Source organism: Lampris incognitus, chromosome 10 (assembly GCF_029633865.1).
Source record: "Lampris incognitus isolate fLamInc1 chromosome 10, fLamInc1.hap2, whole genome shotgun sequence".
Classification (NCBI taxonomy): domain Eukaryota; kingdom Metazoa; phylum Chordata; class Actinopteri; order Lampriformes; family Lampridae; genus Lampris; species Lampris incognitus.
In genome coordinates, this window is record NC_079220.1 from 668,775 (window position 1) to 694,695 (window position 25,921).

Sequence of the window (25,921 nt, forward strand, 5' to 3'; positions counted from 1 at the left end):
CCCAGAGCCCCGCTCCCTGCACGAAGCTGAACTCTTCTAGCCCAGAGCCCCGCTCCCTGCCCGAAGCTGAACTCTCCTAGCCCAGATCCCCGCTCCCTGCCCGAAGCTGAACTCTCCTAGTTCAGATTCCCCGCGCCCTGCCCGAAGCTGAACTCTCCTAGTTAGTTCAGAGCCCCGCTCCTTGCACGAAGCTGAACTCTCCTAGTTCAGATTCCCGCTCCCTGCCTGAAGCTGAACTCTCCTAGCCCAGAGCCCCGCTCCCTGCCCGAAGCTGAACTCTCCTAGTTCAGAGCCCTGCTTCTTGCACGAAGCTGAACTCTCCTAGCCCAGATTCCCGCTCTCTGCCCGAAGCTGAACTCTCCTAGCCCAGATCCCTGCTCCCTGCCCGAAGCAGAACTCTCCTAGCCCAGATCCCCGATCCCTGCCCGAAGCTGAACTCTCCTAGCCCAGATCCCTGCTCGAAGCTGAACTCTCCTAGCCCAGATCCCCGATCCCTGCCCGAAGCTGAACTCTCCTAGCCCAGATCCCTGCCCGAAGCTGAACTCTCCTAGCCCAGATCCCTGCTCCCTGCCCGAAGCTCAACTCAGGCTGCATTAACTCACTCACAACTTCTATGCCACAGTCGGTAACCGGGTTTGTGTACATCCAAGCAGCTTGTGAACAAACATAGACCGTAACGTCCATCAATTTTATTTTTTCCCTTTTTAGTAGTTTACTCGATTCTGACTGATCAATCATAAAATTTAACAAGGTGATTTCTGATTAGCTATGGATGCCGTTCTGGGATGGGACTGACTGCTGTTTATGTCTTCAGCAGAATTGTGGACATTTTTTTTTAAACGGAAAACAAAATCGTTTTAAATCCATACAATTATTTCAGTTATTGTTTTATTACCAATATTTTGTAGAAGAGTTATTTTCTTTACCTCGGAGTTAGTTTAAGTTGTTTAATGCTGCAGTGTGTGTTGGTCAGCTGGTCTCATTTGTTACTTACTGCTGGATTTTGCTGCTAACTGTAGTCTCTGAGTAATGGTGTAGAAATATTCACAATATACTTAACCTTCATCTCGCAAAGGTAATTAGTCATTACATCAAAAAAATGCTTGCACTTGCTGCCTTTTCTGAAGAGGAACTGCAACTCTCGCATGTGGATACTTTTTTTTTTTGAGCGCCACAACCCCCAAGAAATGACTCATTTCACTATCAGAATTTGATCCATTTGGTCCAATTTGGAAAGTCTAGATCTGCATGATTAAATTACTTCATCCCATTAAGGTTAGCAGAGGAGGGCTAAACCGGAAGCTAGCCGGCTTGGCTGGTGCCAGCAGAATTCTCTGGTATGCATGCTCTACAAGCACTGGGGCTGGTGGGGGTGACTGACTCAGTGACTCGAAAACCTGGCTCTTTTTAGTGAGTGACTTATACAAACTCAAGTCAGTAAAAAGAGTTGAACTTCCCATCACGATCGCTCAACCAGAGACAGAGGACAATCTCCCAGCTTTCGTTGCTAAAACTGGGTGCAAAAAATAGGAGTTTAAAAAACCCCCTGCATGCAGAGCCAATCCAAAATCTTTAGGGGGGGCCTGACATGCAGAAGGTGTGCTTGTAAACACGGTCGTACCAGGAACACGTACAGTATAGGTTAGTTCACCCGAAGTCACCGAAGAAAACTCCTTCAATGTTTGTCACGTTTGTGGTGAAACATATTCATTGGTTAAAAAGAAACACAATCTTTAATGAGGACATGATTCATCCGTCCGGCCAGACTGCTAATCTGCTTTGGAGGACATTACAGGATGAGTTACATCTTCTCCGTGTTACAAAGTGATTGGCTAAATCTCCAGTTTGTTTCACTACAGAGGAGGATGGGGGAGACCATCATCTCCAGTAAGGCATGTCCTAGCTTTCCAAAGCAGTAGGTCTAGGTTTTTTAGCAGCTGCACTCTCCGCCATACATTGCAGCAACTATCTGGCATTTAGAAATCCCCAGACTATTGGTAGGACGAGACTATTCGCTCTCTGATTCATGCAGCTTTCTGTACCTGATTCATAGAGGTAGTCCTCAGTGACAGGCTCTTCGTCTTCAGGAAGGTAGCGTTTATCGATGGCTTCTTTGATCTGGTTGTTTGCTCCTTTGGGGTCCAAATCCATTGCCCAGCTGAAGTTCATTAGAGCCAGATGGGTCTGACCCAATTTCTTATACACCTGGAGAGGAAAACAAACCGGTCCACAGACAGGCAGACACACAGATACGAGAACAAACAAACAGCAGTGAGATATACACGGACAGACAATATACATACAGAGTACACAGGGTTTACACCATGCAGAAAAACACAACAAGTCAATCAAACGGAGTTTAGGGGACATTTTGCTGTCTTTATTGTGGATGTCAAATCAATCGTGAATGTTATTTGAATGTATAGAAGCAAAAATAAGTGTGAAATACACCCATATCGACTGAGAAAATGCAATTGTGGTGCTGATAGTCGAGTTCTTACAAGATTCAGCCATTCCCACAATACCCAGAATTCATTGTGAATGCTGCTGTCTGAGATCAAACCTATCCACAGCACAGCAGAGAAATGGTGTGCCCTATAATTACTGGGAACCAAAAAACAGAGATAACATTTCAAAACGGCAAACATTCTCTTTAAGGAGTGAAATCTACCCTGTTTTGAAGGGAATTTTCTTACTTTGCCTATGAGGAAGTAAACCAGAGATTCTTTGGGGACAATTTGTTTCAACTCTTCCAGTTCCTGAAGAGCAGCCTGGCGAGAGACAGACAGACAGACACACCGATTAAGAGAAATGAAGAAAGAGAAAAACATGCCATACACATGTTAACACAGTGACAGTGTTTTACCTTCATACACTGAAGCCTGGCTAACTACTCTATTCACATACGCTGCAGCCTGGCTAACTACTCTATTTACATATGCTGCAGCCTGGCTAACTGCTTCATTCACATACGCTGCAGGTTGGCGAACTACTCATTTACATACACTGCAGGCTGGCGAACTACTTCATTCACATACGCTGCAGCCTGGCTAACTACTCCATTCATATACGCTGCAGCCTGGCTAACTACTCCATTCACATACGCTGCAGCCTGGCTAATTACTCTATTCACATGGCGAACTACTCCATTCCATACGCTGCAGCCTGGCTAACTACTCCATTCACATACGCTGCAGCCTGGCGAACTACTCCATTTACATACACTGCAGCCTGGCGAACTACTCCATTCATATACGCTGCAGCCTGGCTAACTACTCCATTCACATACGCTGCAGCCTGGCTAATTACTCTATTCACATGGCGAACTACTCCATTCACATACGCTGCAGCCTGGCTAACTACTCCATTCACATACGCTGCAGCCTGGCTAACTACTCCATTCACATCCGCTGCAGCCTGGCGAACTACTCCATTCACATACGCTGCAGCCTGGCTAATTACTCTATTCACATATGCGGCAGCCTGACTAACTACTCTATTCACATACGCTGCGGCCTAGCTAACTACTCTATTCACTCACGCTGCAGCCTGGCTAACTACTCCATTCACATACGCTGCAGCCTGCCTAACTACTCTATTCACTCACGCTGCAGCCTGGCTAACTATTCTATTCACATACGCTGCAGCATGGCTAACTACTCTATTCACTCACGCTGCAACCTGGCTAACTACTTTATTCACTCACGCTGCAGCCTGCCTAACTACTCTATTCACTCACGCTGCAGCCTGGCTAACTATTCTATTCACATACGCTGCAGCCTGCCTAACTACTCTATTCACTCACGCTGCAGCCTGGCTAACTACTCTATTCACTCACGCTGCAGCCTGCCTAACTACTCTATTCGCATACGCTGCAGCCTGGCTAACTACTCTATTCGCATACGCTGCAGCCTGGCTAACTACTCTATTCACATCGCGAACTACTCCATTCACATACGCTGCAGCCTGGCGGACTACTCCATTCACATACGCTGCAGCCTGGCTAACTACTCCATTCACATACGCTGCAGCCTGGCTAACTACTCCATTCACATATGTTGCAGCCTGGCTAACTACTCTATTCACATACGCTGCAGCCTGGCTAATTACTGTATTCACATGGCGAACTACTCCATTCACATACGCAGCAGACTACTTATTCACATACGCTGCAGCCTGGCTAACTACTCTATTCACTCACGCTGCAGCCTGGCTAACTACTCCATTCACATACGCTGCAGCCTGCCTAACTACTCTACTCATTCATGCTGCAGCCTGGCTAACTACTCTATTCACATACGCTGCAGCCTGGCTAAGTACTCTATTCACTCACGCTGCAGCCTGCCTAACTACTCTATTCACTCACGCTGCAGCCTGGCTAACTATTCTATTCACTCACGCTGCAGCCTGCCTAACTACTCTATCCACATACGCTGCAGCCTGGCTAACTACTCTATTCGCATACGCTGCAGCCTGGCTAACTACTCTATTCACTCACGCTGCAGCCTGGCTAACTACTCCATTCACATACGCTGCAGCCTGGCTAACTACTCCATTCACATACGCTGCAGCCTGGCTAACTACTCCATTCACATATGTTGCAGCCTGGCTAACTACTCTATTCACATACGCTGCAGCCTGGCTAATTACTGTATTCCCATGGCGAACTACTCCATTCACATACGCTGCAGCCTGACTAACTACTCCATTCACATACGCTGCAGCCTGGCTAACTACTCAATTCACATCCGCTGCAGCCTGGCGAACTACTCCATTCACATACGCTGCAGCCTGGCGAACTACTCCATTCACATACGCTGCAGCCTGGCGAACTGCTCTATTGTGCTGTAACGTCATAATCTGACATGGTGTATTTTGCTTTAATTTCATATGATGTAGTCTGTCATTTTATAAACTATCATAGTCCTGTTTTCATTTCATGTTAACTTTAATGTTTAATTTCAGTAACAAAATTAATTAGGATATAAAATGCAGCAGCCAGTACATTAGTGCCGCCCCCAAGCCTGGATAATCTGGATAAACGAGCCTGGATAAACAAGCCTGGATAAACTGGGAGGGTTGTGTCAAGAAGGGCATCCAGCGTGAACCCTTTGCCAAATCAAATATATACTACTACTACCACCACCACCACCACCACCACCACTACTACTACCACTACTACTGTTGCTACTAGTACTACTACTACTACTACCACCACGAGTTTTGGCTGCTCCCATTAGGGGGCGCCACAGCAGATCATCCGTTTCCATCTCTTCCTATCCTCTGCACGTTCCTCTGTCACACCAGCCACCTGCATGTCCTCCCTCACCACATCCATAAACCTCCTCTTTGGCCTTCCTCTTCTCCTCTTCCCTGGCAGCTCCATATTCAGCATCCTTCTCCCAATATACCCAGCATCTCTCCTCCACACATGTCCACACCATCTCAATCTTGTCTCTCTTGCTTTGTCTCCAAACCGTCCAACCTGAGCTGCTCCTCTAATACATTCGCTCCTAATCCTGTCCTTCTTCATCACTCTGTTCATCAAGGGAGGAAGAGGGTACATTAATCGAAACAGACCAGTGTTTTTTCATGTTTTAGCCAATTTACTACAAAAGGTGTATACTTTACTTTTCAGCTGTCCATCTTCCAAAGCATTCTGCAGTTGTTTTTATTTTAGCACTTGTGATTGTGTTCAGCCTACCTTTCAGCTGGTTTCTATTCATGTCAGTATGGCATGAATACACACATGCACACACAGAATGTGCTCGAGGTGTATAACCATCACAGTAAACATCTGGTGGTTCTTGTCAATGCACCATCATCGGAGGTTAATGCAGTGGAAGGCTTGGATTATGTTGAAAGGTCTCACAGTGGTGCGGTCCAGTGCTCATGGGTCAGGGTAAGCACTGGAGCTTCAACACAACCTTCTGACATCCCACACTTGAGTTGGCTGTCCAAGGGCAACCTTTTTAACGCAAAAACTACCAAGTTCACACAACCCTTATCACGGTGTCCATATCTGCTTATTATTTATCTCCCAGATTTTACATCAACACAACATGGATGTTAGGTTTTACATCAACACAACATGGGTGTTAGGTTTTATATCAAAACAACATGGATGTTAGGTTTTACATCAACACAACATGGGTGTTAGGTTTTACATCAACACAACATGGATGTTAGGTTTTACATCAACACCTCATGGATGTTAGGTTTTACATCAACACCTCATGGATGTTAGGTTTTACATCAACACAACATGGATGTTAGGTTTTACATCAACACAACATGGATGTTAGGTTTTACATCAACACAACATGGATGTTAGGTTTTACATCAACACAACATGGATGTTAGGTTTTACATCAACACAACATGGGTGTTAGATTTTACATCAACACAACATGGGTGTTAGATTTTACATCAACACAACATGTGTGTTAGGTTTTACATCAACACAACATGGGTGTTAGATTTTACATCAACACAACATGTGTGTTAGGTTTTACATCAACACAACATGTGTGTTAGGTTTTACATCAACACAACATGGGTGTTAGGTTTTACATCAACACAACATGTGTGTTAGGTTTTACATCAACACAACATGGAGGTTAGGTTTTACATCAACACAACATGGATATTAGATTTTACATCAAAACAACATGGGTGTTGGGTTTTACATCAACATAACATGGATATTAGGTTTTACATCAACACAACATGGATGTTAGATTTTACATCAACACCTCATGGATGGTAGGTTTTACATCAATACCTCATGGATGTTAGGTTTTACATCAACACCTCATGGATGTTAGGTTTTACATCAACACCTCATGGATGTTAGGTTTTACATCAACACCTCATGGATGTTAGGTTTTACATCAACACCTCATGGATGTTAGGTTTTACATCAACACAACATGGATGTTAGGTTTTACATCAACACCTCATGGATGTTAGGTTTTACATCAACACCTCATGGATGTTAGGTTTTACATCAACACCTCATGGATGTTAGGTTTTACATCAACACCTCATGGATGTTAGGTTTTACATCAACACCTCATGGATGTTAGGTCTTACATCAACACAACATGGATGTTAGGTTTTACATCAACACCTCATGGATGTTAGGTTTTACATCAACACCTCATGGGTGTTAGGTTTTACATCAACACAACATGGATGTTAGGTTTTACATCAACACCTCATGGGTGTTAGGTTTTACATCAACACATGGATGTTAGGTTTTACATCAACACCTCATGGGTGTTAGGTTTTACATCAACACAACATGGATGTTAGGTTTTACATCAACACCTCATGGGTGTTAGGTTTTACATCAACACCTCATGGGTGTTAGATTTTACATCAACACCTCATGGATGGTAGGTTTTACATCAACACCTCATGGATGTTAGGTTTTACATCAACACCTCATGGGTGTTAGGTTTTACATCAACACAACATGGATGTTAGGTTTTACATCAACACCTCATGGATGGTAGGTTTTACATCAACACCTCATGGATGGTAGGTTTTACATCAATACCTCATGGATGTTAGGTTTTACATCAACACAACATGGATGTTAAGTTTTACATCAACACCTCATGGATGTTAGGTTTTACATCAACACAACATGGATGTTAAGTTTTACATCAACACAACATGGGTGTTAGGTTTTACATCAACACAACATGGATGTTAGGTTTTACATCAACACAACATGGATGTTAGGTTTTACATCAACACAACATGGGTGTTAGGTTTTACATCAACACAACATGGGTGTTAGGTTTTACATCAAAACAACATGTGTGTTAGGTTTTACATCAACACAACATGGATATTAGATTTTACATCAAAACAACATGGGTGTTGGGTTTTACATCAACATAACATGGATATTAGGTTTTACATCAACACAACATGGATGTTAGATTTTACATCAACACCTCATGGATGGTAGGTTTTACATCAATACCTCATGGATGTTAGGTTTTACATCAACACCTCATGGATGTTAGGTTTTACATCAACACCTCATGGATGTTAGGTTTTACATCAACACCTCATGGATGTTAGGTTTTACATCAACACCTCATGGATGTTAGGTTTTACATCAACACAACATGGATGTTAGGTTTTACATCAACACCTCATGGATGTTAGGTTTTACATCAACACCTCATGGATGTTAGGTTTTACATCAACACCTCATGGATGTTAGGTTTTACATCAACACCTCATGGATGTTAGGTTTTACATCAACACCTCATGGATGTTAGGTCTTACATCAACACAACATGGATGTTAGGTTTTACATCAACACCTCATGGATGTTAGGTTTTACATCAACACCTCATGGGTGTTAGGTTTTACATCAACACAACATGGATGTTAGGTTTTACATCAACACCTCATGGGTGTTAGGTTTTACATCAACACATGGATGTTAGGTTTTACATCAACACCTCATGGGTGTTAGGTTTTACATCAACACAACATGGATGTTAGGTTTTACATCAACACCTCATGGGTGTTAGGTTTTACATCAACACAACATGGATGTTAGGTTTTACATCAACACCTCATGGGTGTTAGGTTTTACATCAACACAACATGGATGTTAGGTTTTACATCAACACCTCATGGGTGTTAGGTTTTACATCAACACCTCATGGATGTTAGGTTTTACATCAACACCTCATGGATGTTAGGTTTTACATCAACACCTCATGGATGTTAGGTTTTACATCAACACCTCATGGGTGTTAGGTTTTACATCAACACCTCATGGGTGTTAGGTTTTACATCAACACCTCATGGGTGTTAGATTTTACATCAACACCTCATGGATGGTAGGTTTTACATCAACACCTCATGGATGTTAGGTTTTACATCAACACCTCATGGGTGTTAGGTTTTACATCAACACAACATGGATGTTAGGTTTTACATCAACACCTCATGGATGGTAGGTTTTACATCAACACCTCATGGATGGTAGGTTTTACATCAATACCTCATGGATATTAGGTTTTACATCAACACAACATGGATGTTAAGTTTTACATCAACACCTCATGGATGTTAGGTTTTACATCAACACAACATGGATGTTAAGTTTTACATCAACACAACATGGGTGTTAGGTTTTACATCAACACAACATGGATGTTAGGTTTTACATCAACACAACATGGATGTTAGGTTTTACATCAACACAACATGGGTGTTAGGTTTTACATCAACACAACATGGGTGTTAGGTTTTACATCAAAACAACATGTGTGTTAGGTTTTACATCAACACAACATGGATGTTAGATTTTACATCAACACCTCATGGATGTTAGGTTTTACATCAACACCTCATGGGTGTTAGGTTTTACATCAACACAACATGGATGTTAGGTTTTACATCAACACCTCATGGGTGTTAGGTTTTACATCAACACAACATGGATGTTAGGTTTTACATCAACACCTCATGGGTGTTAGGTTTTACATCAACACAACATGGATGTTAAGTTTTACATCAACACAACATGGATGTTAGGTTTTACATCAACACAACATGGATGTTAGGTTTTACATCAACACAACATGGATGTTAGGTTTTACATCAACACAACATGGGTGTTAGGTTTTACATCAACACAACATGGGTGTTAGGTTTTACATCAAAACAACATGTGTGTTAGGTTTTACATCAACACAACATGGATGTTAGATTTTACATCAACACCTCATGGATGTTAGGTTTTACATCAACACCTCATGGGTGTTAGGTTTTACATCAACACAACATGGATGTTAGGTTTTACATCAACACCTCATGGGTGTTAGGTTTTACATCAACACAACATGGATGTTAGGTTTTACATCAACACAACATGGATGTTAGGTTTTACATCAACACAACATGGATGTTAGGTTTTACATCAAAACAACATGGGTGTTAGGTTTTACATCAACACAACATGGATGTTAGATTTTACATCAACACCTCATGGGTGCTGAAGGGGTTATAATACTGGTTTGTTCCTTTAATGTGTAACTGATGTGTTTGTGCGAAATGTGGATATTATGTAAGATATGCGTTATGGATAAACAGGTATGTGGTAATTTGTAACAGAGATACTGTAGTAATGTCAGTTACTTCTTACCTTGTATTTATATAGTAATTTGTAAGAGATAAACTTTAGTAATGTCAGTTACTTCTTAACTTGTATTTATATAGTAATTTGTAACATATACACTGTAGTCATATTAGTTACTTCTTAACTTGTATTTATATAGTAATTTGTAACACATATACTGTAGTAATATCAGCTACTTCTTACCTTGTATTTATATAGTAATTTGTAACAGATACTGTAGTAATATCAGTTACGTCTTACCTTGTATTTATATAGTAATTTGTAACAGATATACTGTAGTAATATCACTTACTTCTTTCTTACCTTGTATTTATATAGTAATTTGTAACAGACATACTGTAGTAATATCACTTACTTCTTACCTTGTATTTATATAGTAATTTGTAACAGACACACTGTAGTAATATCACTTACTTCTTACCTTGTATTTATATAGTAATTTGTAACAGATACACTGTAGTAATATCACTTACTTCTTTCTTACCTTGTATTTATATAGTAATTTGTAACAGAGCAACTGTAGTAATATCACTTACTTCTTACCTTGTATTTATATAGTAATTTGTAACAGATATATTGTAGTAATATCAGTTACTTCTTACCTTGTATTTATATAGTAATTTGTAACAGATACACTGTAGTCATATCAGTTACTTCTTACCTTGTATTTATATAGTAATTTGTAACAGAGCAACTGTAGTAATATCACTTACTTCTTACCTTGTATTTATATAGTATTTTGTAACAGATATATTGTAGTAATGTCAGTTACTTCTTACCTTGTATTTATATAGTAATTTGTAACAGATACACTGTAGTAATATTACTTACTTCTTACCTTGTATTTATATAGTAATTTGTAACAGATACACTGTAGTAATATCAGTTACTTCTTACCTTGTATTTATATAGTCATTTGTAAATGATACACTGTAGTCATATCAGTTACTTCTTAACTTGTATTTATATAGTAATTTGTAACAGATACACTGTAGTAATATCAGTTACTTCTTACCTGGTATTTATATAGTAATTTGTAACAGATACACCGTAGTAATATTAGCTACTTCTTACCTTGTATTTATATAGTAATTTGTAACAGAGATACTGTAGTAATAGCAGTTACTTCTTACCTTGCATTTATATAGTAATTTGCAAATGATACACTGTAGTCATACCAGTTACTTCTTACCTTGTATTTATCGTTGGCAAACAGGATGGAGGCTCGGTGGAATTTGCACAATGGGTTTTTGGGGTCGATGCTGATCGCTCTGTTCAGAGTCTCTAAAGCATGATCTGATTTCTTCAATGCATGCTGCACCTATGTATGTGCGCGCGCACACACACACACACACACACACACACACACACACACACACACACATACACACACACACACACACGAAACGTAGTGTAATAATCTAAATGACAGATGGATAATGACAGCAGCTGTAAGTTTGCGGTTTACTTTAGATGTGTTGTACTCAGACTGATCTAGCCGGTGGTCACATGGGTACTGGATAGTGCAGTTATGAAGGCAGGAAGGGTACTGCTATACAACAGCAGAACAGGGCTCTGAGGCTGGATGTAACGCTGACAGAATACTGCACGCTAACAGAACTATGACTTGTTCAGTATGGAACATGCTTACATACCACCCCGATATGACACAGCAAGACAGAGCTCTGAGGGTTGATGCTGAGGGCTTTCTTAAAGTGGATCTCTGCCAGGTTGAACTTCTCCTGCTTGTAGTAGATCATCCCCAGACCATACCTGCAGGGAAATTAGAGTAAACTAAAAATTCTACTGACATCAAGTTTGCATAGCATTAACTGACCATTACAGCACCCAACACAAGACAAAGAATCTAAAAGCACTTTCATTGTGTTTTGGTCATGTCATATTGGGGAGCATGCCGTCAGTTATAATGTAACTTGTCATGTCATGTTGGGGAGCATGTTGTCAGTTATAATGAAGCTTGTCAGGTCATGTTGGCGAGCATGCCGTCAGTTACAATGTATCTTGTCATGTCAAGTTGGGGAGCATGCTCTCAAAGTTATGATGTAGCTTGTCATGTCATATTGGGGAGCATGCTGTCACATTTATAATGTAGCTTGTCAGGTCATGGTGGTGAGCATGCCATCAGTTATAATGTAGCTGGTCATGTCAAGTTGGGGAACATGTCACAGTTATAATGCAGCTTGTCAAGTCATGTTGGGGAGCATGCCGTCACAGTTATAATGTATCTTGTCATGTCAAGTTGGGGAGCATGCCGTCAGTTATAATATAGCTTGTCATGTCATGTTGGGGAGCACACCGTCACAGTTATAAAGTAGCTTGTCATGTCATGTTGGGGAGCAGGCCGTCAGTTATATAGCTTGTCACGTCATGTTGGGGAGAATGCCGCCACAGTGATAATGTAGCTTGTCATGTCAAGTGGGGGAGCATGTCGTCAGTTATAATGTAGCTTGTCATGTCATATTGGGGAGCACACCGTCACAGTTATAAAGTAGCTTGTCATGTCATGTTGGGGAGCAGGCCGTCAGTTATATAGCTTGTCACGTCATGTTGGGGAGAATGCCGCCACAGTGATAATGTAGCTTGTCATGTCAAGTGGGGGAGCATGTCGTCAGTTATAATGTAGCTTGTCATGTCATGTTGGGGAGCACACCGTCACAGTTATAAAGTAGCTTGTCATGTCATATTGGGGAGCACACCGTCACAGTTATAATGTAGCTTGTCATGTCATGTTGGGGAGCACACCGTCACAGTTATAATGTAGCTTGTCATGTCATATTGGGGAGCACACCGTCACAGTTATAAAGTAGCTTGTCATGTCATGTTGGGGAGCAGGCCGTCAGTTATATAGCTTGTCACGTCATGTTGGGGAGAATGCCGCCACAGTGATAATGTAGCTTGTCATGTCAAGTGGGGGAGCATGTCGTCAGTTATAATGTAGCTTGTCATGTCATGTTGGGGAGCACACCGTCACAGTTATAATGTAGCTTGTCATGTCAAGTGGGGGAGCATGTCGTCAGTTATAATGTAGCTTGTCATGTCATGTTGGGGAGCATGCCGTCACAGTTATAAAGTAGCTTGTCATGTCATGTTGGGGAGCATGCCGTCAGTTATAATATAGCTTGTCATGTCATGTTGGGGAGCATGCCGCCACAGTTATAATGTAGCTTGTCATGTCAAGTGGGGGAGCATGTCGTCAGTTATAATGTAGTTTGTCATGTCATGTTGGGGAGCATGCCGTCAGTTATAATGTAGCTGGTCATGTCATGTTGGGGAGCATGTTGTCAGTTATAATGTAGCTTCTCATGTCATGTTGGGGAGCATGTCGTCAGTTATAATGTAGCATGTCATGTCATGTTGGGGAGCATGTCGTCAGTTATAATGTAGCTTGTCATGTCATGTTGGGGAGCATGTCGTCAGTTATAATGTAGTTTGTCATGTCATGTTGGGGAGCATGTCGTCAGTTATAATGTAGTTTGTCATGTCATGTTGGGGAGCATGCTGTAACAGTTATTATGTAGCTTGTCATGTCATGTTGGGGAGCATGCTGTAACAGTTATTATGTAGCTTGTCATGTCATGTTGGGGAGCATGCTGTAACAGTTATTATGTAGCTTGTCATGTCATGTTGGGGAGCATGCTGTCACATTTACAATGTAGCTTGTCATGTCATGTTGGTGAGCATGCCGTCAGTCATAATGTAGGTTTTCATGTCATGTTGAGGAGCATGTCGTCAGTTATAATGTAGTTTGTCATGTCATGTTGGGGAGCATGCTCTCACAGTTATAATGTAGCTTGTCATGTCAAGTGGGGGAGCATGTCGTCAGTTATAATGTAGTTTGTCATGTCATGTTGGGGAGCATGCCGTCAGTTATAATGTAGCTGGTCATGTCATGTTGGGGAGCATGTCGTCAGTTATAATGTAGCTTGTCATGTCATGTTGGGGAGCATGCCATCAGTTATAATGTAGCTTGTCATGTCATGATGGGGAGCATGCCATCAGTTACGATGTAACTTGTCATGTCATGTTGAGGAGCATGCCATCACAGTTATAATGTAGCTTGTCATGTCAAGTTGGGGAGCATGCTCTCACAGTTATAATGTAGCTTGTCATGTCAAGTGGGGGAGCATGTCGTCAGTTATAATGTAGTTTGTCATGTCATGTTGGGGAGCATGCCGTCAGTTATAATGTAGCTTGTCATGTCATGTTGGGGAGCATGTCGTCAGTTATAATGTAGCTTGTCATGTCATGTTGGGGAGCATGTCGTCAGTTATAATGTAGTTTGTCATGTCATGTTGGGGAGCATGCTGTAACAGTTATTATGTAGCTTGTCATGTCATGTTGGGGAGCATGCTGTCACATTTACAATGTAGCTTGTCATGTCATGTTGGTGAGCATGTCGTCAGTTATAATATAGCTTATCATGTCATGTTGGTGAGCATGTCGTCAGTTATAATGTAGCTTGTCATGTCATATTGGGGAGCATGTCGTCAGTTATAATGTAGCTTGTCATGTCATGTTGGGGAGCATGTCGTCAGTTATAATGTAGCTTGTCATGTCATGTTGGGGAGCATGTCGTCAGTTATAATGTAGCTTATCATGTCATGTTGGGGAGCATGTCGTCAGTTATAATGTAGTTTGTCATGTCATGTTGGGGAGCATGCTGTCACATTTACAATGTAGCTTGTCATGTCATGTTGGTGAGCATGCCGTCAGTCATAATGTAGGTTTTCATGTCATGTTGGGGAGCATGCCGTCAGTTGTAATGTAGCTTATCATGTCATGTTGGGGAGCATGTCGTCAGTTATAATGTAGCTTGTCATGTCATGTTGGGGAGCATGTCGTCAGTTATAATATAGCTTATCATGTCATGTTGGGGAGCATGTCGTCAGTTATAATGTAGCTTGTCATGTCATGTTGGGGAGCATGTCGTCAGTTATAATGTAGTTTGTCATGTCATGTTGGGGAGCATGCTGTCACATTTACAATGTAGCTTGTCATGTCATGTTGGTGAGCATGCCGTCAGTCATAATGTAGGTTTTCATGTCATGTTGGGGAGCATGCCGTCAGTTATAATGTAGCTGGTCATGTCATGTTGGGGACCATGCCATCACAGTTATAATGTAGCTTGTCATGTCAAGTTGGGGAGCATGCTCTCACAGTTATAATGTAGCTTGTCATGTCATGTTGGGGAGCATGCAGTCAGTTATACTGTAGCTAGTTGTGTCATGTTGGGGAGCATGCCGTCACAGTTATAATGTAGCTTGTCATGTCATGTTGGGGAGCATGCCGTCAGTTATAATGCAGCTTGTCATGTCATGTTGGGGAGCATGCCATCAGTTATAATGTAGCTTGTCATGTCATGATGGAGAGCATGCCATCAGTTACGATGTAGCTTGTCATGTCATGTTGGGGAGCATGCCGTCACAGTTATAATGTAGCTTGTCATGTCATGTTGGGGAGCATGCCGTCAGTTATAATGCAGCTTGTCATGTCATGTTGGGGAGCATGCCATCAGTTATAATGTAGCTTGTCATGTCATGATGGAGAGCATGCCATCAGTTACGATGTAGCTTGTCATGTCATGTTGGGGAGCATGCCGTCACAGTTATAATGTAGCTTGTCATGTCATGTTGGGGAGCATGCCGTCAGTTATAATGCAGCTTGTCATGTCATGTTGGGGAGCATGCCATCAGTTATAATGTAGCTTGTCATGTCATGATGGAGAGCATGCCATCAGTTACGATGTAGCTTGTCATGTCATGTTGGGGAGCATGCCATCAGTTATAATGTAGCTTGTCATGTCATGTTGGGGAGCATGCCATCACAGTTATAATGTAGCTTGTCATGTCATGTTGGGGAGCATGCTGTCAGTTATAATATAGCTTGTCATGTCATGTTGGGGAGCATGCAGTCAGTTATACTGTAGCTTGTCATGTCATGTTGGGGAGCATGCAGTCAGTTATACTGTAGCTTGTCATGTCATGTTGGGGAGCATGCTGTCACAGTTATAACGTAGCTTGTCATGTCATGTTGAGGAGCAATCCGTCACAGTTATAATGTAGCTTGTCGAGTCATGTTGGGGAGCATGCCAACAGTTACAATGTAGCTTGTCATGTCATGATGGGGAGCATGCGATCACAGTTATAATGTAGCTTGTCATTTCAAGTGGGGGAGCATGTTGTCAGTTATAATGTAGCTTGTCATGTCATGTTGGGGAGCATGCCGTCACAGTTATAATGTAGCTTGTCATGTTATGTTGAGGAGCATGCCGTCAGTTATAATGTAGCTTGTCATGTCATGTTGGGGAGCATGCTCTCACAGTTATAATATAGCTTGTTGTGTCATGTTGGGGAGCATGCCATCACAGTTATAATGTAGCTTGTCATGTCATGGTGGGGAGCATGCCGTCAGTTATAATGTAGCTTGTCATGTCATGTTGGGGAGCATGCCGTCAGTTATAATGTAGCTTGTCATGTCATGTTGGGGAGCATGCCGTCACAGTTATAATGTAGCTTGTCATGTCATGGTGGGGAGCATGCCGTCAGTTATAATGTAGCTTGTCATGTCATATTGGGGAGCATGCTCTCACAGTTATAATATAGCTTGTTGTGTCATGTTGGGGAGCATGCCGTCACAGTTACAATGTAGCTTGTCATGTCATGTTGGGGAGCATGCTCTCACAGTTATAATATAGCTTGTTGTGTCATGTTGGGGAGCATGCCGTCACAGTTATAATGTAGCTTGTCATGTCATGTTGGGGAGCATGCTCTCACAGTTATAATATAGCTTGTCATGTCACGTTGGGGAGCATGCCGTCAGTTATAATGTAGCTTGTCATGTCATATTGGGGAGCACGCCGTCAGTTATAATATAGCTTGTCATGTCATGTTGGGGAGCATGCCGTCACAGTTATAATGTAGCTTGTCATGTCATGTTGGGGAGCATGCTCTCACAGTTATAAGATAGCTTGTCATGTCATGTTGGGGAGCATGCCGTCAGTTATAATGTAGCTTGTCATGTCATATTGGGGAGCACGCCGTCAGTTATAATATAGCTTGTCATGTCATGTTGGGGAGAATGCCGTCACAGTTATAATGTAGCTTGTCATGTCATGGTGGGGAGTATGCTGTCACAGTTATTATGTAGCTTGTCATGTCAAGTTGGGGAGCATGCCGCCACAGTTATAATGTAGCTTGCCATGTCACGTTTGGAAGCATACCTTCAGTCATAATGTAGCTTGTCATGTCATGTTGGGGAGCATGCCATCAGTTATAATGTAGCTTCTCATGTCATGTTGGGGAGCATGTCATCAGTTATAATGTAGCTTCTCATGTCAAGTTGGGGAGCATGCTCTCACAGTTATAATATAGCTTGTAGTGTCATATTGGGGAGCAGGCCATCACAGTTATAATGTAGCTTGTCATGTCACGTTGGGGAGCATGCTGTCACAGTTATAATTCAACTTGTCATGTCATGTTGGGGAGCATGCCGTCACAGTTATAATGTAGCTGGTCATGTCATGTTGGGGAACATGCCGTCAGTTATAATATAGCTTGTCATGTCATGTTGGGGAGAATGCCGCCACAGTTATAATGTAGCTTGTCATGTCATGTTGGGGAGCATGTTGTCAGTTATAATGTAGTTTGTCATGTCAAGTTGGGGAGCACACCGTCACAGTTATAAAGTAGCTTGTCATGTCATGTTGGGGAGCATGCCGTCAGTTATAATATAGCTTGTCATGTCATGTTGGGGAGCATGTCGTCAGTTATAATGTAGCTTGTCATGTCATGTTGGGGAGCATGTCGTCAGTTATAATGTAGTTTGTCATGTCATGTTGGGGAGCATGCTGTAACAGTTATAATGTAGCTTGTCATGTCATGTTGGTGAGCATGCCGTCACAGTTATAAAGTAGCTTGTCATGTCATGTTGGGGAGCATGCCGTCAGTTATAATGTAGCTTGTCATGTCATGTTGGGGAGCATGTCGTCAGTTATAATGTAGTTTGTCATGTCATGTTGGGGAGCATGCTGTAACAGTTATAATGTAGCTTGTCATGTCATGTTGGGGAGCATGCTGTAACAGTTATTATGTAGCTTGTCATGTCATGTTGGTGAGCATGCCGTCAGTTATAATATAGCTTATCATGTCATGTTGGGGAGCATGTCGTCAGTTATAATGCAGCTTGTCATGTCATGTTGGGGAGCATGCCATCACAGTTATAATGTAGCTTGTCATGTTATGTTGTTTTTTATGTCCAAAAAATTGAAGTTACTACACTTGCAGAGGAGAACATTGTGGTCATCCACATGGACTGTTGTTGATTGTGATGCTGCTGGGTAGTCTATATGATATGTATAGTGTATATAAAGACTTCATATCTTGTATGTACTGTATACCATGCGCTGTATCTAATATGTGTTGTATCTAAGTGTAGTTCTAGCATGGGTAGTGTGTGTATTGTAAACATAGTGGATATATACCATGTGTTGTATCTAGTATGTGTTGTATCTAAGTGTAGTTCTAGCATGGGGAGTGTGTGTATTGTACACATAGTGAATATATACCATGTGTTGTATCTAGTATGTGTTGTATGTATTATGTGTTGTATCTAAGTGTAGTTCTAGCATGGGGAGTGTGTATTGTAAACATAGTGAGTATATACCATGCGTTGTAGTGTCTGCTGTTGACTCTGATGGCGTTACGAAAACAAGCCAGGGCTCGGTCCAGTTCTTCAGTCAGAACAAACTCATGGCCCAACAGAGTATAGGCATATGCAAATCCTGGATCCACCTGGTGGTCACAGTCACACAGAGCGAGGATACAGAGACGGACAGAGCCAGAGAGGAAGACAGAGACAAAGAGATACACAGAGTGAGAGTAAGGGAGAGAGAAAGAGAGAGAAGAAGTCACAGCACACTGTGACCTTGCTAGCAGTTATACACTGCCCAAAAAAATAAAGGGAACACATAAGCAATGCAATGTAGCTCCAAGTCAATCACACTTTTGAGATATCAACCTGTCCAGTTAGGAAGCAACACTGATTTGTGAATCAATTTCACCTGTTGGTAAATTGTCTAATTTCCACCAGGTGGAAATTAGACAATTTGCAAGACAACCCCTATAACAGGAATGGATTTGCAGGTGGTGGCCACAGACCATTTGCCTGTCCTCATCTTTTCTGGCCGATCTTTGCTTAGTTTTTCATTTTGCTAGTGCCCTCACCACTAGAGGTGGCATGAGGCGGTATCTGCAACCTACAGAAGTTGCTCAGGTAGTGCAGCTCATCCAGGATGGCACATCAATGCGTGCTGTGGCAAGAAGACTTGATGTGTCTCCCAGCACAGTGTCCAGAGCATGGAGGAGGTACCAGGAGACAGGCCAGTACACCAGGAGACGTGGAGGGGGCCGCAGGAGGACAACAACCCCGCAGCAGGACCGCTATCTGGTCCTTTGTGCAAGGAGGAACAGGAGGAGCACTGCCGGAGCCCTACAAAACGACCTTCAACAGGCCACTAATGTGCAGGTTTCTGCTCAAACAGTGAGAAACAGAATGCATGAGGATGGTATGAGGGCCCGACGTCCACAATTGGGGCCTGTGCTCACAGCCCAACACCATGCAGCCCGATTGACCTTTGCCAGAGAACACCTTGGTTGGCAGATTCGCCATTGGCGCCCTGTGCTCTTCACAGATGAGAGCAGGTTCACACTGAACACATGTGACAGACGTGAGAGAGTCTGGAGACGCTGTGGAGAACGTTCTGCTGCCTGCAACATCCTCCAGCATGACCGGTTTGGCGGTGGGTCAGTGATGGTCTGGGGAGGCATATCCTTGGAGGGCCGCACAGACCTCTACGTGCTAGCCAGAGGTACCATGACTGCCATTAGGTACCGGGATGAGATCCTCAGACCCATTGTCAGACCATATGCTGGTGCAGTGGGCCCTGGGTTCCTGCTCATGCATGACAATTCTCGTCCTCATGTGGCCAGAGTGTGTCAGCAGTTCCTGTATGTCGAGGGCATTGATGCTATGGACTGGCCTGCACGTTCCCCAGACCTGAATCCAATCGAGCACCTCTGGGACATCATGTCTCGTACCATCCGCCAACGCGATGTCGCACCACAGACTGTCCAGGAGTTGACCGATGCCCTGATCCAGGTCTGGGAGGAGATCCCTCAGGAGACCATCCGTCGTCTCATCAGGAGCATGCCCAGACGTTGTAGGGAGTGCATACAGGCACGTGGAGGCCACACACACTACTGAGCCTCATTTTGAATCGTCTTGAAGAGTTTCCACAGAAGTTGGATCAGCCTATGTTCTCATTTTCCACTTTGATTTTGAGTATGATTCTGAATCCAGACCTTAATGGGCTAATGATTTTGATTTCCATTGATCATTCTTAGGTTATTTTGCTCTAAACACATTCCTCTGTCTAATAAATAAAGATTTTCAGCTGAAATATTCCATTCATCGAGGTCTATATTGTGTTTTTAGGTGTTCCCTTTATTTTTTTGAGCAGTGTACATGAGAGTCACCATGGTAACAGTTGGATAAGCGTTGCTGAATAGTGGAACAGTGGAATACCTGGATGGCTCTCTGGAAGAACTTGATGGCAATATCATGCTCCCTCTGTAGGCTGAAACAGTTTCCTGCGACACACCAGGCCTACACACACACACAAAGTAACAGACAAGGCGGTGAAACTGAAAGACGTATAGATACGGAGGCAGTACGGCAGTAGTGCACATGTGCTGCTGCTGTCAGTGAGCAGGTAAGGCTCAGCGGTCACCTCTGGAGCGTTCCTGTCCATGTCTGTCAGCTCCTTGGACAGGGCGGACAACGCCACGTCCTTCTGAAGGTGCCACAAGGTAGTGGAGTAAATCTCCATCCCCTCCATCCTGTAGGACTCGATACGACGCACCTCACTAAACATCCTCTCTGCCTGCATGCACGCACGCACGCACGCACGCGCACGCACGCACACACACACACACACACACACACACACACACACACACACACACACACACACACACACACCATGATGAGAGCTACTGTCAGTGTTGACTTAATGGACTGTGTGTGTATGTTGTGTGTGAAGGTACATGTGTGCGTACCTGCATGTACTCTGCCAGCTCAAAGTAGGCTCGTCCAATGTGGGTGAGGACCCAGCCTGTGTTATAGTGGTGTGAGGGCACCGATGACAGGATGCCGATGGCTTCTCTGCAGTTATACGAACACAGAGCCTGGTAGCCACGAGCCAGCTCTCTTAGTAGCCACAGGACTCCATCTGTAACACACACACACACACGCAGAGTCAGGACCATGAACACACAGTCAGGACCATGAGCTACACAACACCTCCATCTGAAACACACACACACACACACACACACACACACACACACACACACACACACACACACACACAGTAGCAGTGGTAACAGTGGCAGCAAGACAGGTCCCTTAGTCACGACAGTCTAATCCCAGGAAACAGGATTCCCTGTAACGTCCATCCAAAACCATTTCCCATTTCCAGCAAATATAACGACAAATATAACAAGCATAACAACAAATATAACGACAAATATAACAGGTATAACAACAATTATAACAAGTATAACAACAAATATAACGACAAATATAACAAGCATAACAACAAATATAACGACAAATATAACAAGCATAACAACAAATATAACGACAAATATAACAAGCATAACAACAAATATAATGACAAATATAACAGGTATAACAACAAATATAACAAGTATAACAACAAATATAACAACAAATATAACGAGGGGATTTTTTTTTAAAATTTGCAACATATTGTAACAGGAACGCCGACACTGATGATGCACAAGCCAGTGCATTCTTAGTGCCAGTCCCAAGCCCGGATAAATGGGGACGGTTGCGTCAGGAAGGACATCCGGCGTTAAAACCTTCGCCAAATCAAATATGAGGATCATAAATCAGATTGCCATACCGGATTGGTCCAGGCCCGGGTTACCAACAACCGGTACTGTTAACCAGCAGAGTGCCAATGGAAACTATGCTACTGTTGGGCGAAGGACAAGGAGAGGGGGAAGGCATGTTCAGAGGCAGCAGGAGAGGAGGAAGGGTAGGAGTGTGGAGGTGAGAGTCGGAACTTTGAATGTTGGCACTAAGACTGATAGAGGAAGAGAGCTGGCTGATATGATGGAGAGAAGAAAGGTAGGCATACTGTGTGTGCAAGAGACCAGGTGGAAGGGGAGTAAGGCCAGGAGCATCAGAGGTGGGTTCAAACTCTTCTACCATGGTGTGGATGGGGGGAGAAATGGGGTAGGGGTAATTCTGAAGGAAGAGTATGTCAAGATGTGTGCTGAAGGTGAAGAGTGTGTCAGACAGAGTCATGAGTATGAAGCTGGAAATTGAAGGTGTATTGCTGAACGTTATCAGCACATATGCCCCGCAAGTTGGGTGTGAGATGGACGAGAAAGAAGAATTCTGGAGTGACTGTATGCACGCTCAGTAATCCAGGTAAGGAAAGCACTGAAAGTTGAATCAGTTCATCTGCACAAAATGTTTATTGACAGAAACGTTTCATCATCATCTAAGTGACCTCTTCAGTCTCACCTGACTACAGGTGTCCCCACCCTTATAAACAATACAGTGACTGCAGGTGTCCCCACCCTTATAAACAATACAGTGACTGCAGGTACCCCCACCCTTATAAACAATACAGTGACTGCAGGTGTCCCCACCCTTATAAACAATACAGTGACTGCAGGTGTCCCCACCCTTATAAACAATACAGTGACTGCAGGTGTCCCCACCCTTATAAACAATACAGTGACTGCAGGTGTCCCCACCCTTATAAACAATACAGTGACTGCAGGTACCCCCACCCTTATAAACAATACAGTGGCTGCAGGCACCCCCACCCTTATAAACAATACAGTGGCTGCAGGTACCCCCACCCTCACAAACAATACAGTGACTGCAGGTGTCCTCACCCTTATAAACAATACAGTGACTGCAGGTACCCCCACCCTTATAAACAATAGAGTGACTGCAGGTACCCCCACCCTTATAAACAATAGAGTGGCTGCAGGTACCCCCACCCTTATAAACAATACAATGACTGCAGGTTTCCCCACCCTTATAAACAATACAGTGGCTTAACTACCGAAAATAACAATCGGTTTCATATGCAAATTGCCCTGACCATTAACTACAGTTACTATTGCAATGTGTACTATTCACAAAGGATTGGGGAATAGTTGCATTATATGATGGTGACCGATGTCCTTAGGTCAGGGGGTGTCTGGGTGGCGTAGCGGTCTATTTCATTGTCTACCAACACAGGGATCCCCGTTCAAATCCCCGTGTTACCTCCCCGTTCAAATCCCTGTGTTACCTCCAGCTTGATTGGACGTCCTTACAGACACAATTGGCCGTGTCTGTGGGTGGGAAGCCGGATGTGGGTATGTGTCCTGGTCGCTGCACTAGCGCCTCCTCTGGTCGATCGGGGTGCCTGTTCGGGGGGAAGGGGGAACTGGGAGGAATAGCATGATCCTCCCATGCGCTACGTCCCCCTGGTGAAACTCCTCAATGTCAGGTGAAAAGAAGCGGCTGGTGACTCCACATGTATCAGTTGAGACGTGGTAGTCTACAGCCCACCATGGACCGGCAGAGGGGGTGGAGCAGAGACCGGGATGGCTCAGAAGAGTAGAGTAATTGGCCAGATACAACTGGGAGAAGAAGAAAAAAGCTGTACCTAGGTCACTTAGTCACTTAGCTGTGTGGTCTTTAGAGAAGTGATGGAAGGTTTTTCTCAATAAATGTTGTCCAGATGAACTGATTCAACTTTCTGTGAATTCTGGAGTGAGGTGGATGACGTGGTGGAGATGGTACCCAAGGAGGGGAGAGTGGTGATTGGAGGGGACTTCAATGGACATGTTGGTGAAGGGAACAGAGGTGACGAGGAGGTGATGGGTAGGTATGGTGTCAAGGAGAGGAATGTGGAAGGACAGATGGTGGTGGATTTTGTAAAAAGGATGGAAATGGCTGTGGTGAATACATATTTCAAGAAGAGGGAGGAACACAGGGTGATGTAGAAGAGTGGAGGAAAGTACACACAGGTGGACTATATCTTATGTAGGAGGCATGATCTGAAAGGGATTGGAGACTGCAAGGTGGTGACAGGGGCGAACGTAGTGGTGGTCTGTAGGATGACTTTGGAGATCAAGAAGAGGAAGAGAGTGAAGGCAGAGCCAAGAACTTTCGGCTTTCTTTCTGCTAGGATTACATTAGATGTGATGGGCACTCCAGATAGCCTTAGACCCGGGCCTGACAGCAGACCTGCTATTGTTAGCACGAGGCTCAGCCTCGTCGGCAGATGCAGTGCAGTTTGTCTCTGTTTACTGGCATGGGAAGGCTGGCCAGAGCAAGCCACCGGTCGTGTGGCCTGGTCTGCGGTCACCTCTCCTAACTGCAAACCGGTTTTCTCCACTCACCAGCCCTGTTGGTAGTCCTACTGGCCAGCGTACTTCTCCCGCTCCTGTCGACAGAGTAAAGCAACGCACGCTAATGATAGGAGACTCCATTACTCGCAATATCAGATTAGCGGCGCCAGCCTTGGTTCAGTGTTTACCCGGGGCCAGAGTCTCCGACATAGATGATAATCTTAGGGTGCTGGCATCACGGGGGGAGAGTCAGGGAACCCAGGCACACAGCACCACTACTTTCAGCAACACTGTTATTCATGTCAGCACCAATAATGCTAGGATGAAGCAATCAGAGATCACAAAAGCCAGCCTAGTCAGAATGCTTGAGTTTGCCGGAAAGATGTGTTAGCATCGATTAATTGTCTCTGGTCCCTTACCTGTGAGGGGTAATGATGAGATGTACAGTAGGCTCACCTCAATGAACCGCTGGCTGGCTCGTTACTGTAATGAGCAGGGTTTCGGCTTTGTTGATAACTGGCCTTCTTTTCGGGGCCACCCCTACCTGCTGAAAGCCGATGGCATTCACCCTACTGGGGACGGCGCTGCTCTTTTGTCTAGCAATATAGATAGCTGTCTATGTTTAATTTTACACTAGGGACTCATCATTCAGCAGGTTGCAGGTGATTATCCAAAGGAGTTGAATCAAGTGCAACTGGACTTGGTATATATCTGTGAAGACGTTTCGCCTCTCATCCAAGACGCTTCCTCAGTTCGTGCCTTTCTGACTAGACCAAGCTAGTCTGACTGGCTGGTGACAAGATTCAGAATTTATCCTCCTTGGAGTCGTTGTCACAGCTATAGATGTCCACGGCTCTTTGTGTTTCGATGTTTACCAACGCCCGTCGCTAACAGAGCCATAGATATGCGTGGCTCTTTTGTGTACTGATGTTATGGCCGCGCCCGTCATTATCGGAGCTATTGATATGCGTGGCTCTCCTGTGCTCCGATGTCCAGCCACACCAGTCGTTATCGGAGCTATTGATTTGCATTTGTTTAGCAGCGACGGTCGTTGGGGGTGTTTCGGCTTCATTATTCAGTGGTCATGAGAGTCGTTGGAGCCGTTAGTGACCGACTGTTGTTCTTGGAGGCTAGGCTTCTTGAGTCTCCTGGGTAGAGATGAAAGAATGGCATTGTAAGTGGGAGATAGGTGGTGTCACAGACCTCTATGTGAAACTGGAAAAACCATCCCTCAACAGAGGAGGAGGTCTGCCACACCACCTATCTCCCACTT

At 43.6% G+C, this 25,921-nt stretch overlaps 1 protein-coding gene across 1 annotated transcript in view; it reads right to left on the bottom strand.

Moving 5' to 3' along the window:
* Positions 1–474: 474 nt before the first annotated feature.
* Positions 475–25,921, bottom strand: part of cdc27 (cell division cycle 27) — a 104,273-nt gene continuing 78,826 nt past the window's right edge. Inside the window, exons 12-20 of the mRNA XM_056287546.1 lie at positions 21,316–21,488; positions 20,988–21,140; positions 20,783–20,863; positions 18,863–18,990; positions 11,836–11,953; positions 11,373–11,501; positions 2,697–2,771; positions 2,043–2,205; positions 475–653 (exon numbers count right to left, since the gene is read on the bottom strand). Of these exons, the coding sequence (XP_056143521.1) occupies positions 475–653; positions 2,043–2,205; positions 2,697–2,771; positions 11,373–11,501; positions 11,836–11,953; positions 18,863–18,990; positions 20,783–20,863; positions 20,988–21,140; positions 21,316–21,488 (1,199 nt within the window). The remainder of the gene's footprint in view (positions 654–2,042; positions 2,206–2,696; positions 2,772–11,372; positions 11,502–11,835; positions 11,954–18,862; positions 18,991–20,782; positions 20,864–20,987; positions 21,141–21,315; positions 21,489–25,921) is intronic.